Source organism: Salmo trutta, chromosome 27, assembly GCF_901001165.1.
Source record: "Salmo trutta chromosome 27, fSalTru1.1, whole genome shotgun sequence".
Classification (NCBI taxonomy): Eukaryota; Metazoa; Chordata; class Actinopteri; order Salmoniformes; family Salmonidae; genus Salmo; species Salmo trutta.
The window spans coordinates 15,815,347-15,828,431 of record NC_042983.1 but is presented as its reverse complement, the minus strand read 5'-3'; the positions used below and the strand labels follow the sequence as shown (position 1 = coordinate 15,828,431).

The 13,085-nt window shown below is 44.6% G+C and overlaps 1 protein-coding gene across 2 annotated transcripts in view; it reads right to left on the bottom strand.

Annotated features, from left to right (window-relative positions):
- Positions 1 to 1,754: 1,754 nt before the first annotated feature.
- Positions 1,755 to 13,085, bottom strand: part of LOC115164426 (coronin-1C-A) — a 65,588-nt gene continuing 54,257 nt past the window's right edge. For both annotated transcript variants that reach the window (XM_029716881.1, XM_029716882.1), the window contains exons 4-11: positions 11,409 to 11,538; positions 10,801 to 10,982; positions 9,457 to 9,576; positions 9,161 to 9,265; positions 8,832 to 8,977; positions 8,315 to 8,372; positions 7,909 to 8,151; positions 1,755 to 4,841 (exon numbers count right to left, since the gene is read on the bottom strand). In XM_029716881.1, coding sequence (XP_029572741.1) covers positions 4,722 to 4,841; positions 7,909 to 8,151; positions 8,315 to 8,372; positions 8,832 to 8,977; positions 9,161 to 9,265; positions 9,457 to 9,576; positions 10,801 to 10,982; positions 11,409 to 11,538 — 1,104 coding nt within the window. In that variant the 3' untranslated portion in view covers positions 1,755 to 4,721. The remainder of the gene's footprint in view (positions 4,842 to 7,908; positions 8,152 to 8,314; positions 8,373 to 8,831; positions 8,978 to 9,160; positions 9,266 to 9,456; positions 9,577 to 10,800; positions 10,983 to 11,408; positions 11,539 to 13,085) is intronic.

Below are 13,085 nucleotides of genomic sequence, written 5' to 3'. Positions count from 1 at the left end.
GCCCGTTTCCACACGGCCTTCAGGACCAGCTCACAGGCAGAGGGCCCGTCTTTCATCATATCACACATACAAACCTAACATATAAACTTTATGGTCTGCTATAAACACGCGCCTCAGAACTCACATCCCTGCTGGCGCTGCAGGGCTTTTGTTCTGCCCACGGCTGTTCGGAGCACCTCGTGGCTCAGCCTTGCCATAAGATTTGAAATCATAGGTTGAATGACTCAGTTTGACAGATCTTTTTTTCCTCCCCCTATTGACTTATTTTTTTGAAGGTTTTATTCAGTAAGTACAGGAAAGGTCAGGTGTACACATGCTTGGCCATAGTGAGATTTTTATTTCTCAGAGTAATGCTGAAAGTTAATGCTTTTTCTGTATGAGAACAAAACATTTGCTATGTAGTTGACAGACTCAAAGCTCTAGTGTGTTATACATTGTGAGTTTGACTAAAGTGTTACAAGCCTCCGTCAAGGTCTGGGATGGATCTGTTGAGAGTGAGGTTGTCGCCGTCCTCTGCTGGACATCAGGGTTACGTTGCTTTCGGGACGTCTGGATCTGCCCTGGCCTCAATCAGTAGTACTGGTGTGGACCATTGCACACCATCTCTGTGCTCTGTCCCTGTAGCCGCTGGCCCGTGTCTGTACCTGCTGCCCCTCAGCTTGGTCAGGAGAATGACGGTGTTGACAATGAACAATGTCATTACAGCAGCCAGCACAGCGATGGTGATCAGGCACTGAGACCTACCAGTCCATGGATGTCCTGGAGGATTTTGACATCCGTTCTGTGGAGGAGTTGATGGCAGTGGTAGGGTAGGACGCAGGGCTGTTGGGATGGGGGTTCGTTTACCGCTCACAGTGGTGTGGGCGATCTCAGTCATGGTGCGTCTCAAAGGTTTCAGTTCTCATTGTTTGCTGGGTAACGGAGACCTCTTATGTTTTCTGGCCGGTCTTTGGTGAGGGCTACGAGGGGCGTTGTTTGATGTGGTAGCTCGGACCGGTTTGACTCCTGGGGTCTATGGGTTGCTACCTCCCTGTGGCTAGGTAGGTAGACATTTTGAGACAGCCTTGCTTGAGAGAAGCAGCAGTAAAACATGAGCTGGACATCTCCCAGGCCTTGGGGGAAACACAGTGGAAATCTGTAAAGTGAAACAGCAAATAGAGACAGTTGTACAACTGCTTCCTTGCACACAGACATTCATCACAAGCACCAAACTTTAAGAGGCATAGATGTGCCCAATTCAAACCATGTTGTGAGAAAGTGATTAACTTGTTGTTCTGTAATATATTACTGCCAAGCACAATTACCCAATACTTGCAATAATGCAGTATGCATTTGCTTCATATTTAAGCTTGTGTTGCTCATCAACATTACAACACTTGAGCCTCTGTAAAGAGATCCATTTCCTTAAAGAATATCAGTGACTGAAATAATCCTCTGATACAACCATATGTCAATCATCAGTGATGTTGCAATGTTCCCTCAGCATTTCAGACAAAACCAAAGAAATCAATAAGTGGAGACTGTAGTAACTAAACTTTTTTTTGTTTTAACATTGACAAATGAGGAATGGGGGTATGGCTTCATACATAGGTTTCAGACAATGAAAGCAAGAATCTGATAAAGAATAACAAGTCTGAGAGAAAACACTAAATACCTTGGCATATCTCAGATATTGCTTGTTTGAAGATGGCCAAGTCATGTTTGTTTTTTGCAGTCCTCTGCATCACTCATTAACTCGACACCAGATGACAAACTTATTTTCATTTCTTTATTAATTTTTCTGATAATCAATGAGTTGTTGATACTTGAAGCAGGAAAAATTAACAATGTTGAACAGACCTCCACAAGAGGCTGAATTCTTGTTTGTTTTTCATTCTGTAATTCATTTAGCTCTTTTTGTATCTATAATACCTGTGACAGAACGGAGATTCTGTTCTGTCATGATGCATTATGGCAAGGGCAGGGAACGCAGACAAGAGGTAACATTTAAAACCCACCATAACCAAACAAAAAACCTCTTTCAGCTCAAAAACAAAACAAATGAATAAGAAAAAGTACAAAGAAAAATACAATTACATGGTCATGTTATTTACAAAGCTTTCAATCATATTCTAGGCCTTTATTTCAAAACATCACATACATCTCCACATTCTTCGCCAACCTACAGTGTCCCTTTCAATCGCTATTCACTAATATTCCAAACATCACAGCTCACTGCCTTGAGTGGTCCAAGGAGGCTCAGGAGAAGCACTGATGTACATACAGGACACAAGGCCCAAGACAACCTCCCCTGGTCCTGACCAATCCATATCTCTACAGCACAGTCGAACACCTTGGAGTCATTCTCAACCCCAATAAAATATTCCAGAACACCAGATGGTGCATATTCTGTGTCCAATTGCATCCATGGTTATAATCTTAGATACTTGGATTCCAAGATGGATTGATGAAAACGTACATTTCTCAGTGCTTTCTATGCCTTTCTAGCCACTCAGGCAGCCCATTCACTCCCTATCCTGCTAAATAACTCACACCATTCTCAAACCCTGTCATCCAAAAGCACTTCCTGTGCACACCTTTACGGCACTTTCTGATCTATTCAGTGGTAACAAACTTTAAAAAGGCTAACATTGAACCTTAACCCACCCTGTCTGGAAAACAAACAACGAAAATAGCATGACAACAGAACTACTGTATTATCGTAGTTGGCAACACCATCAAATATTCAGATGATCCAAACGACTCCTTGTTCCTCTGATTCTCTAGTGATGTGACAGCGTATTTAAGGGTAGCTATTTAAAATTCTGCTAAGGAAGTACATAGTGGGATATCTGCAACGGGAGAGCCGGAGAAGGAAGCAAGGCTAAAACGGACAGTATTTAAATTACTAGCATCATCACCACACCATCTAATTCTTTTATCATAGGCCAGAACCTTGGTCACATCCTACGGCGAATCCATTTAATATCCAAAAAAAAACCTCCAACGAGACCAAAGTAATACGAGGCACATTCGCACATCCTGAAAGCCTTGCCTCCCCACGTTACATCTTGTCGACCGTTGTCAACCAACAGAGGTTCAAAGCAGGATCAAATTGTTTTAGTTTCAGACGCACCCGTCACTCACACTCTGGTCGGCTGTATGGATATGAGCCAATGAGATGGTGAATAGTGGGCACCCTAGTGGGACCCTGAACACAAGGGCATGGGTTCAACATGGGGGTTTATGACTGCACAAACGACACAAACACCTCAGATGCAGAACAAGGTCTGATATACTACTAAAAGCCTGTGGAAAATGTTAACCAGCGACATAACCCACAATTCCATTGGTCCTTCTCTGGGCAGCACACAGGTCATTGCCACAAGAACCCGTACAAGAGAAGCACCCCAGGTGACTGCATGTCATGAGTCAGTAGCACTGACTTACAGTGCAGAGCTTACAGTACATACATACCATCGGTGTCACAGGGCCAGAGGGGGGGGGGGGGGGGGGGGGGGGGGGGAGACACATACTGACATAAACAGTGGCAAACTATGACAAATTTCTGTTTCGTAAGACTGGAACTAACGTTGTTGATCGCAGTGGTCACCTAAATGATTGAAAAGGATTTTTGGATTGGGGCGTGTGCATTGTAAACTCCAAAACAAGAAACCAGTTTAAGGTGAAATCTAAGGCTACGAGAAGTACAGGTGACTTCTAACCTGTCATTTTCATCTAGTTCACTAATACCCTTTCTGTTCCTGTGACACAAAATAGATGGAGATGATGAAAACGTTGTTCAAGTTGTTTACTGTGATAGATGCATACACACGTTATAGAAGGTATCAAATGATATGAAAGGACTTTGTTTGCTGCTTGCTTAGTAAGACAAGCTAGAGATCAAAGATAGAATGACCAGTGGAGAATTTCTCTTGAGTAGAATATCTATGGCATGCATTAACTCTGGTCAGGAGATGGTAGCAAGTGTACAGACAGTGGTCCCGTTACAATGTAGTCCACTAAGAGGGGAGGAGAGGTTAGGGTTGAGTTCCAGGGGACAAAAAGGAACCTTCACACAACACTTACAGCATGAATCATGTCACCACTTGTATACCTCAGTACTTCTGCTGTCTTTGATATCTAAAAGCTCTATGATACATCAGGATCAATTGTGTTTGGTCTGTCAGTCAGTTTCTCATTGATGTCTTTTACAGTATTTGATTGTTGAAATCCCTCTCCTTGCATTACCAGCTTATTGCATTGTCCCTTATAGTTCGGATTTTGAATCTTCCCAGAAAACAAAGTGAAAACAAAAGAAAAAATATATACTGTCAAGGAGGTGTGTAAACAAAACTCCTTAAAAATTTGGCAAGATAAAAAGTTGGGGTATGGGGGAGACAAAATACTGATACCTACATATAAAAACATTTTGGTTTACCCAAATAGGAACTGTTCACATTGGAATTTTCTTGGTCACAATCTTAAAAGGAATATGTAAGAATTTTCATACAAACAAAACTGCCACTTATTAAAAGGAATGGAATGGTTTGCCATATTTCATCTGTTTTATCTGAGGGTTAGGGGCTGGCTAATAAAAAAGTTAATCTCGGAATGTTGCTTGGGATCGTTACTAGGCAGGTTTCAGGCGGAACACTGTCATCTAGATTGCCAGTGACGTGTCCCGCCCACCTCCCAGCCAACGGATCGTCCTGAATTGTGGCGGGGCGAGTGGAGGGTCCTTAAATGGCGATCTTGGACATCTGCTCCTCGAGTTGGATGATTCGCTTCTCCTGACTGCTGACCAGGTCCTTGAGGGATTTGATTTCTTTCAAGATCTCTTCCAGCTTGCCTTCGTTTTTCTGAGGAATACAGAGACAGGAGCAAGACATAAGATACCCTTTCTGGAGAGGTTTGTGCCAGTCCCCCTAAACCCCCCGCCGATTAGGTTTGGTACAGTGTCATCTAAAAACAGACATACACTTAATATCTACTGAATTTCCCCAGATCCTTTCTAAATCCTCACATCAGAGTCTATCCCTGCCGGCTGCTCTGCAGGCAGGCTATGCTGCAGGCAGGTTATGCTGCAGGCAGGGCTCTAGTACCCTGTGGCACCCTGGGGGTTAACATGGCGTGCCTACCCAGTCTGCTATGATTACAGGCCAGAGCTGCAGATAGAAGCTGAGGCCAGGGCTGGGTCCCACGCGGACGGCTGTGTTGTGGATGAGGTAGGGCAGGACGCCCAGAGGCAAAGTGCCCAGAGCACTGCCTCTGGGCAGGGGGGAGGGGGGCAGACTTCTAGTATCCACCTTATGAAGTCAGGCAGCCGCCCCCTTCTAAAATCACACCCTGCCAACAAGGAGCCCGTAGAGTTTATTTTCATCTGGCGTTAAGGCAGCGCTAGTGTCAAACGCACATTAGTTTGCAATTTTGTCATGTAAAAACTGGCACTTTCCAGCCCTAAAGCCATGTTCAGCAATTTACTGGTCTTCTATCAGCTTGCTTGCACTCAGATGGATGGGGTAGAAATTATCCAAAGTACTAATTTCAGGCAGCGCTGATAAGGATATTTAGGACCAACCAAAAGCTGGTTTTAGCGGTAATGCAGTTGGTTATGTCATGAAATGTGACAGTGGAAACGCATCCTATCCAGCCGTGACGCACACTGCCCATATGAACATGGAACAAGAGTAGCTTAATGTACTTTTGGTGCCTGTTTACTTCGTATGTAGAAACATAAAAGAAACAAACATGTTTAAAACATTTTGTTTTATTTGATTATAAACCAAGCATAGCCTCCCCTCTCAATGAAGGCTTTTTCTTTGTCTGCACAATGCAATCGCGAAAAAGTCAAGACTGTCGATAAAAGGGTTTGGCTCCTGAGACCACTTGGAAATAAATCTTAGTCACCAAAGCTTTATTAAAATATCAAGTTTGATAAGAATAAAACAGTGAGCTGACATTCCTTTTTATCTTTGCATTGTGGGCAGGCCCACATTATTTTTGCCATGCCGGTCCCCTCCATGATGTAGGCTGTGTCCATGCCCATCATGAAATATGTTCAAAAACCCAAGCCCTCCCTTAGGCCTACTATAGTGAAGGCAGGTTCAACAGCAATGTCTGTCTTGTTCATCCTGGCAATTTTATGACATCACTACATCTTACATTTATTCATTGTTGTTCAAAAAATAAATGTATCGATTGTTTTTCATAAAATGTAATTACAACACCACCTTCCTGGAATTATGGTGACAACGTCTGTGGCGCGCTTGCAATGCAACTTCTGGAGATGTGTGAATGTGATCTGACCTCCAAGTCGGTTCTGATCACGTTCATAAAACAGGCCTATTGGGGAGCAGTAAACAAGATGAGTGGACATTCTCTCTCTTTATATAGGATCTTTGTCCAGCTGCTGTGAAAAGTTTGGATGTGTGTAAAACCCTCCATAGTCTGTTGTTTTAATATTATTGCTTCCCATGGTCATGTTCCTGTTAGTGTATTTAGACATAGCCCATTTAAAAACAAGTTGTTTCATTTTGTTTAGAATTTGATTCAAATTATTTGCTCTTTTTAGTGAATTTAAATCTTGCTTATTGACAACATTTGGCATGTCCATGCTCAGCCATAATGCAATTTACACTAGTCTATGCATTTATTTCCACATTGAAGCTACGCAATTACTTAGAACAATGTGGACTGCAAACAGGTTCAATTTAACATATTTAGCAAAGATGGGATAGGTCTACATCGTTAAACAGCTTACAGAAACAAAATAAACTATAAAAGGACTAACATTATAATTTGAGTTGAGTCCAAGGCAATACATAAAAAAACGTAAATACCCAACGTGAAGCAACCGCACTATTTAACCATGGAGCACGTTCTGATTTGCCAGTGAGGGGGTCAAGCCTCGACACATCTGTAACTTGTTTATTCATCAAAACCCAGCCCTTTCGCGCCAACGCCAATAATTGTGCTTGTGAAAACAGCTAAAATATTTCTAACACCCCCGGACCTATAGTGCTACCGCCCAGCGCTTAGATTACACCACTGCCTAATGCAATGGTCAAAGTACTTACGTAGTAATTACAAATATTTTTACTTTAGTACATTACTTTTACTTCACTACATTCTTAGAAATGATGTACTTTTTACTCCATACATTTTCCCTGACACCCAAAAGTACTCGTTACATTTTGAATGCTTAGCAGGACAGAAAAGGTCCAATTCACACCCTTACCAAGAGAACATCCCTGGTCATCTCTACTACCGGAGGACACACTGAACACAAATGCTTTGATTCAGAATGATCTGAGGGTTGGAGTGTGCCCCTGGCTAGCCACAAATTTAAAAAACTATTGTGCCATCTGGTTTGCTTAAAAAGGAATTACTCAAGTAGTTTTTACTGGGTGACTTAGACTTTTTATTTTTTCACCTTTATTTAACCAGGTAGGCTAGTTGAGAACAAGTTCTCATTTACTTTCACTTGAGTCATTTCCTATTAAGGTACTTTTACTCAAGTATGACAATTGGGTATTTTTTCCACCACTGGCATTAGGTTTGTTAAAATAGAGCCTTCCATGTTCCATGGCCCTAGCTGCAATGTGCCAAGGCCAGGGCTGAACTAAAGGCCATTAATGACTACGTTTCAGTGGTGAAGGACGGGGTAGGCCTGGTGATCATCAGACTAGTCCTGAGAAACAACTGTAATCATACAGATGTAGATACATACTGTAGTGTTGGTATACTGATCCAGCCTGGTGTCAACTTTCACTCAAATCACAAATGACACATACAGAAGAATATCCTGGCATCTGGATAGTACTACTCTGTTCACTGAATTGTATGCACACAAGAGAATGTAACGGTCTCTAGCATACAACCCAGGCAGAGTCCTCCCAAGAGAGAAAGAGAGACAGCAGAACTCACTATGGATGGAGTGGATGAGGCAGACTTGTTGACTGTGCCCGTGTTCTCCGCATTCTTGCTCAGCTTGTTGTCCAGGATGTTCTTCTTGACCACCTTGAGGTCGCGGTTCTTGCCAGGGACGTAACCGTTCTTCAGGGAAATGAGGATGGGCTCGCCGTTCCTCCCCTCGAACCAATCCTCCGCCTCAATGGCACAGTCTGGTCCTGCCGTGTCTGGATACAGGTCGTCCTGGAACAGGTCAGACTGCAGGGAGAGAGAAAGAGGGGTAGAGAGACGGCTGTTAGAGAACACTGGACCAAATGCATATAATAGAGCCTGGCCTCAAAACAGAGCGAGTTAAATGTGGCATTGATTGTTGAAATCATTCGTATATTGAGTGTCGATAGATCAGAAGGAAGAAGCTCACCTTTCTTGGCACAGTCATGATGATCGGTTCACACTTCCTTTCGTGCAGTTTATAAAACCTGTCAACATAGAAGTACAAAGAAGCATATTATCCACAACATCACATAACAGACCTACTGTCTAATATCCTTTCACACACTGCAGCCCAGCCCAATGCACTTCTACTTCCATGACACTGGCAATACTCTCAGGGCAGCCTCAGTAAACATGGAGCTGTATAAAGGCATGGTACATGATTCTGATTGGCAGGGCCTGACGTAAACACAGATGAGAGAGCACCCCTTCAACATCTGGTTCTGTGCTGCCCCCTGGTGGACATAGCTGGCCAATAGCTTCACATCACAAGTCATGTCTTCCTCTTAGACCCTCATCATAGACCCAGCCAAGCACCAAAACACCTGCTTCATCTAATCAACTAGACCTTGCTGAAATGAATCAGGGGTGTGCCCATCAAAGCATAATAATCAGATGAGCAGCCCTAAAATGGCTGATCCATTTCCTTATCCAGCGAGCCGTACCTGGCAATCTCACACTTGTTGACGTCCAGGCCTCTCTTGGGCATGTATCCCATTCCCCTCTGAGGCTCCTTGGTGGTGAAGGTGCTGAGGTAGTGGACAAATGGGGCTTCGTCTGTGATCTCAAAGTAGCGAATGCTGCTGTCACCCTACAAACCACAGAAACAAGATCACAGCCTTTTAGTGTTTGGTACAGTACAACGTTTTAGTAATGCCTTCACGACTAACACTTCATCATGCCTAACTTCATGGATCAAAGACTTGTTCTAAGTTACATGCACAGCAGATCAAATGGATGTGTATGTAATATTTGCCGGAAAAACTCCACTCACCTTACCACACAGGTAAACCACATTGGTGTCTGGGTCATAGAAGGGCAAGAGAACTCCATTGCTGGTGTCCATCTCATGCACTGAGATCGCCTCATCCATGGCTTGCTGTAAATGAAACGTCGACAGTCAGTTACTGAGCAGTGCAATAAAATCTTTAAAATCAGGGCTGCGTCCCAAATGCCACCCTATTCCCTATATAGTGCCCCTATGGGCCCTGGTCAAAAGTAGTCCACTATAAAGGGAATACAGTGTCATTTGGGACGAAGCCCAGGAGTAGTGATGGTGAGGTGACCCACCGGGTTCCACAGGGCTAGCTGTCTCTCACTCATACGGCTGAAGCCTGTGGTGAACACGTTCCCGTCCGACAGGAAGATGGCCCTCATGGGCCGCGCCCCCTCGTGTGCCTTCTCCTTCTCCTGTGACACAGAGGGTCAACAGTCAACATACTGGGGGTACATCCTAAGACCTCTCCTCAAATAGATCCCTTTCAAATTAGGAGAAGAGTAGTCTCCCTAGGCAGATGGGTCGCCTCCCACTATGTTTCCAATCTTCCAGCATACACGTCAGCATGTACTGTAATAAAACGTCAGTTTGGCATAGAGGAACGACGTCACTGTACCCACTTACCCACATCCCAACACAAAACAGTAGCTAGCAAGATGGAGATTACGGAGGTTATTTTTAATGAGTGCATTTTGAAAGTGTCTAGTTCGCATCAACTACCTTCACTAAAACCACCGCAAAAGGTTTGGCCTGCAAACTTTAGTTTCGAATCGCGACATTCTGGCAGGACTCACCCCAGAATTGTTTTCTCTCTCAAAGTTACCAAAAGAGTCCGTCATATCTACCAGACCCTAGTCACTGCTGTTGCCTAGGGCTGGGTTTACTAAACTAGGAAAATGGTAAGTTGTTGAGATGAGTGGAAACATTAGTAAAGTTGCAAAATTCCAGTAACGTTCCCAAAAATGTCCAGGTTTATCAGAATTCCCAGTAGGAGGATTCCCAGATTTCCTACTTATTCTGTCCTGATTCCAGGAATATTCCAACCGGGATTTCAGGAAAAGCTGGGAATTTGACCAACCTATAGAGCAGCAGGTTTGTAAGTGAAAAGTCCTGTCAGTGGTAGAATTGAATACCGGTAACCGGTATCCCCGGACTTCCCGACCAACTCCTTCCGGTTTCCCTAGAAAAATTATCGCAGTCCCGTGGACCAATAATATTAAAATGTTTATGCCGCACTAATGCAAAAATGTGCACTTGCAAATAACTGCATGAACCGGACATAGAGTCTCTGGCTTCATACATCAGAGCACCCATCACAACTCTAGCACCCCTTTTGATTTCAACTAAACCTTCCATACATATTTGCCCATTATAGAAGAAGTGCTCGGGAAAGTGACTTTTTGGACCTGATTTCCCCACCATACCATGAGACATCACTGGAAAATATAAACGGTTGAGATTGATAACATTTCAATTCAAAATGTTATTTGTCACCTGCTCCGAATACAATGGAGCATTTCCAATACAAAGAGCATTTCCTTTATGAACGGGAAAACCGGGATGGTTCCAGGACGGTTGCAATTTTCGCCGAACAATTTTTTTGGGGAAAATATTCAAACCTAGTCAGTGGTGCTCACCCCTACAATCTCTTCCTTGCGGGGGTCGATGACGCGGATGGTCTTGTCCTTGCAGGCGGTGCAGATGAGGCTGCCGTTGCGGTTCCAGCAGGCGCTGAAGATGACGTCAGGGTGCATGTCCTCCAACTGGATCATGGCCTCGCCCGTCCCCACGTTCCAGATGATGACCAGGTTGTCACAGCCTGAGAAGAGAGGAAAACACACACACACACACACACTACATAAAAGAAAAAAGGACAACACCAAATAGCACTGATATGGCAAGATCTGATATGGCAAGATCATTAATAGCTCATTCTGGTTTTGTTTCGACATGGAGGATAAAAACAAGGTAAACGGTCATTTTAAAGTCAATGAGGACAGATGTGCATTGATCAGGCATCTCAGTGTTTAGGGGAAATTACGCAAGCTCACAGCAGGTTGCCACTTCTCTCAGAGCGAGAAGATTAGGGGGGGGGCAGAGAGCGAGGGGTCCGGTGACGCCACAGATTACAACCACAAAAGCAGAGGCACAGAGGCTGAACCAGAACTATAAATAACATGTAAGATGTCCACCTCACACAAGCCATCCAGCCATGACATGTTACGAGGAGGAGGACGCCACTCACCAGCACTGAGCAGGACGTTGCGTGCCGTGGGGTGCCATGTGATGATGCCAACCCTTTTGGAGTGTCCCTCCAGCACCACCACAGGCTCAGACAAGCCGGTAACCAGCCCGTTCTCAGGGATCTGCCACACCTGCAGACAGACACGGGTCAAAGGTCAGGACATAGCTAGGGTCATCATAGGATCATATACTGAGGTCAGACATATGGCTGCAGTTTCCCTGCTGTTAGCCTGTGTCAGGAATATCTAAACTGCAGGACCACAGAAAGCAGTACATTCACATGAACTAACTTGTCTTTTAGATTGGCATCACTGTGACATGAAGTCAGTAGCTCACACTTACAACCAAGAGACTGAAGGGGGAAACAGAGACCCAAGGTTACTCATCATACTGACGTTCTCAAATCAAAGTTTATTGGTCATGTACACAGATTTGCAGATGTTACTGCAGGTGCAGCGAAATGCTTGCGTTTCTGGCTCCAACAGTGCAATAATAATACCTAGCCACACACACAAATCTAAAAAGTTAAAATAAAAGAAATATCAGAAAGAACAATGCCAGAGTCCGGAATATATAAATAAATATAATGGTGTGTGTAGACAGTCTGAATAGAAAAGGTGTGTATAGAAGTACTTATATAGGATGAGCCATGACTACAACACAGTACATACATATAAAGTGGGTTAAACAATGTGACCAGTGTTCAATGACTCGATGTACATAAGGCAGCAGTCTAACTTTCAGGGCAGGGTACTGGGTGGTAGGCAGCTAGAACAGTGACTAAGGTTCAGGGCAGGGTACTGGGTGGTAGGCGGCTAGAACAGTGACTAAGGTACAGGGCAGAGTACTGGGTGGTAGGCGGCTAGAACAGTGACTAAGGTACAGGGCAGAGTACTGGGTGGTAGGCGGCTAGAACAGTGACTAAGGTACAGGGCAGAGTACTGGGTGGTAGGCGGCTAGAACAGTGACTAAGGTACAGGGCAGAGTACTGGGTGGTAGGCGGCTAGAACAGTGACTAAGGTACAGGGCAGAGTACTGGGTGGTAGGCGGCTAGAACAGTGACTAAGGTACAGGGCAGAGTACTGGGTGGTAGGTGGCTAGAACAGTGACTAAGGTACAGTGCAGGGTACTGGGTGGCAGGTGGCTAGAACAGTGACTAAGGTACAGGGCAGAGTACTGGGTGGTAGGCGGCTAGAACAGTGACTAAGGTACAGGGCAGGGTACTGGGTGGTAGGTGGCTAGAACAGTGGCTAAGGTACAGGGCAGGGTACTAGGTGGTAGGCAGCTAGAACAGTGGCTAAGGTACAGGGCAGGGTACTAGGCAGCTAGAACAGTGGCTAAGGTACAGGGCAGGGTACTAGGTGGTAGGCAGCTACAACAGTGACTAAGGTACAGGGCAGGGTACTAGGTGGTAGGCAGCTAGAACAGTGACTAAGGTACAGGGCAGGGTACTGGGTGGTAGGCAGCTAGAACTGTGTCTAAGGTTCAGGGCAGGGCACTGGGCGGAGGCCGGCTAGTGGTGACTGTTTAACAGTCTGATGGCCTGGAGATAGAAGCCGTTTCTCCGTCTCTTGGTCCCAGGTTTGATGTACAGTATTATCCTTCTAGATGGTAGCGGGGTGAACAGGCCGTGGCTCAGGTGGCTGAGGTCCTTAATGATCTTCTTGGCCTTCCTGTG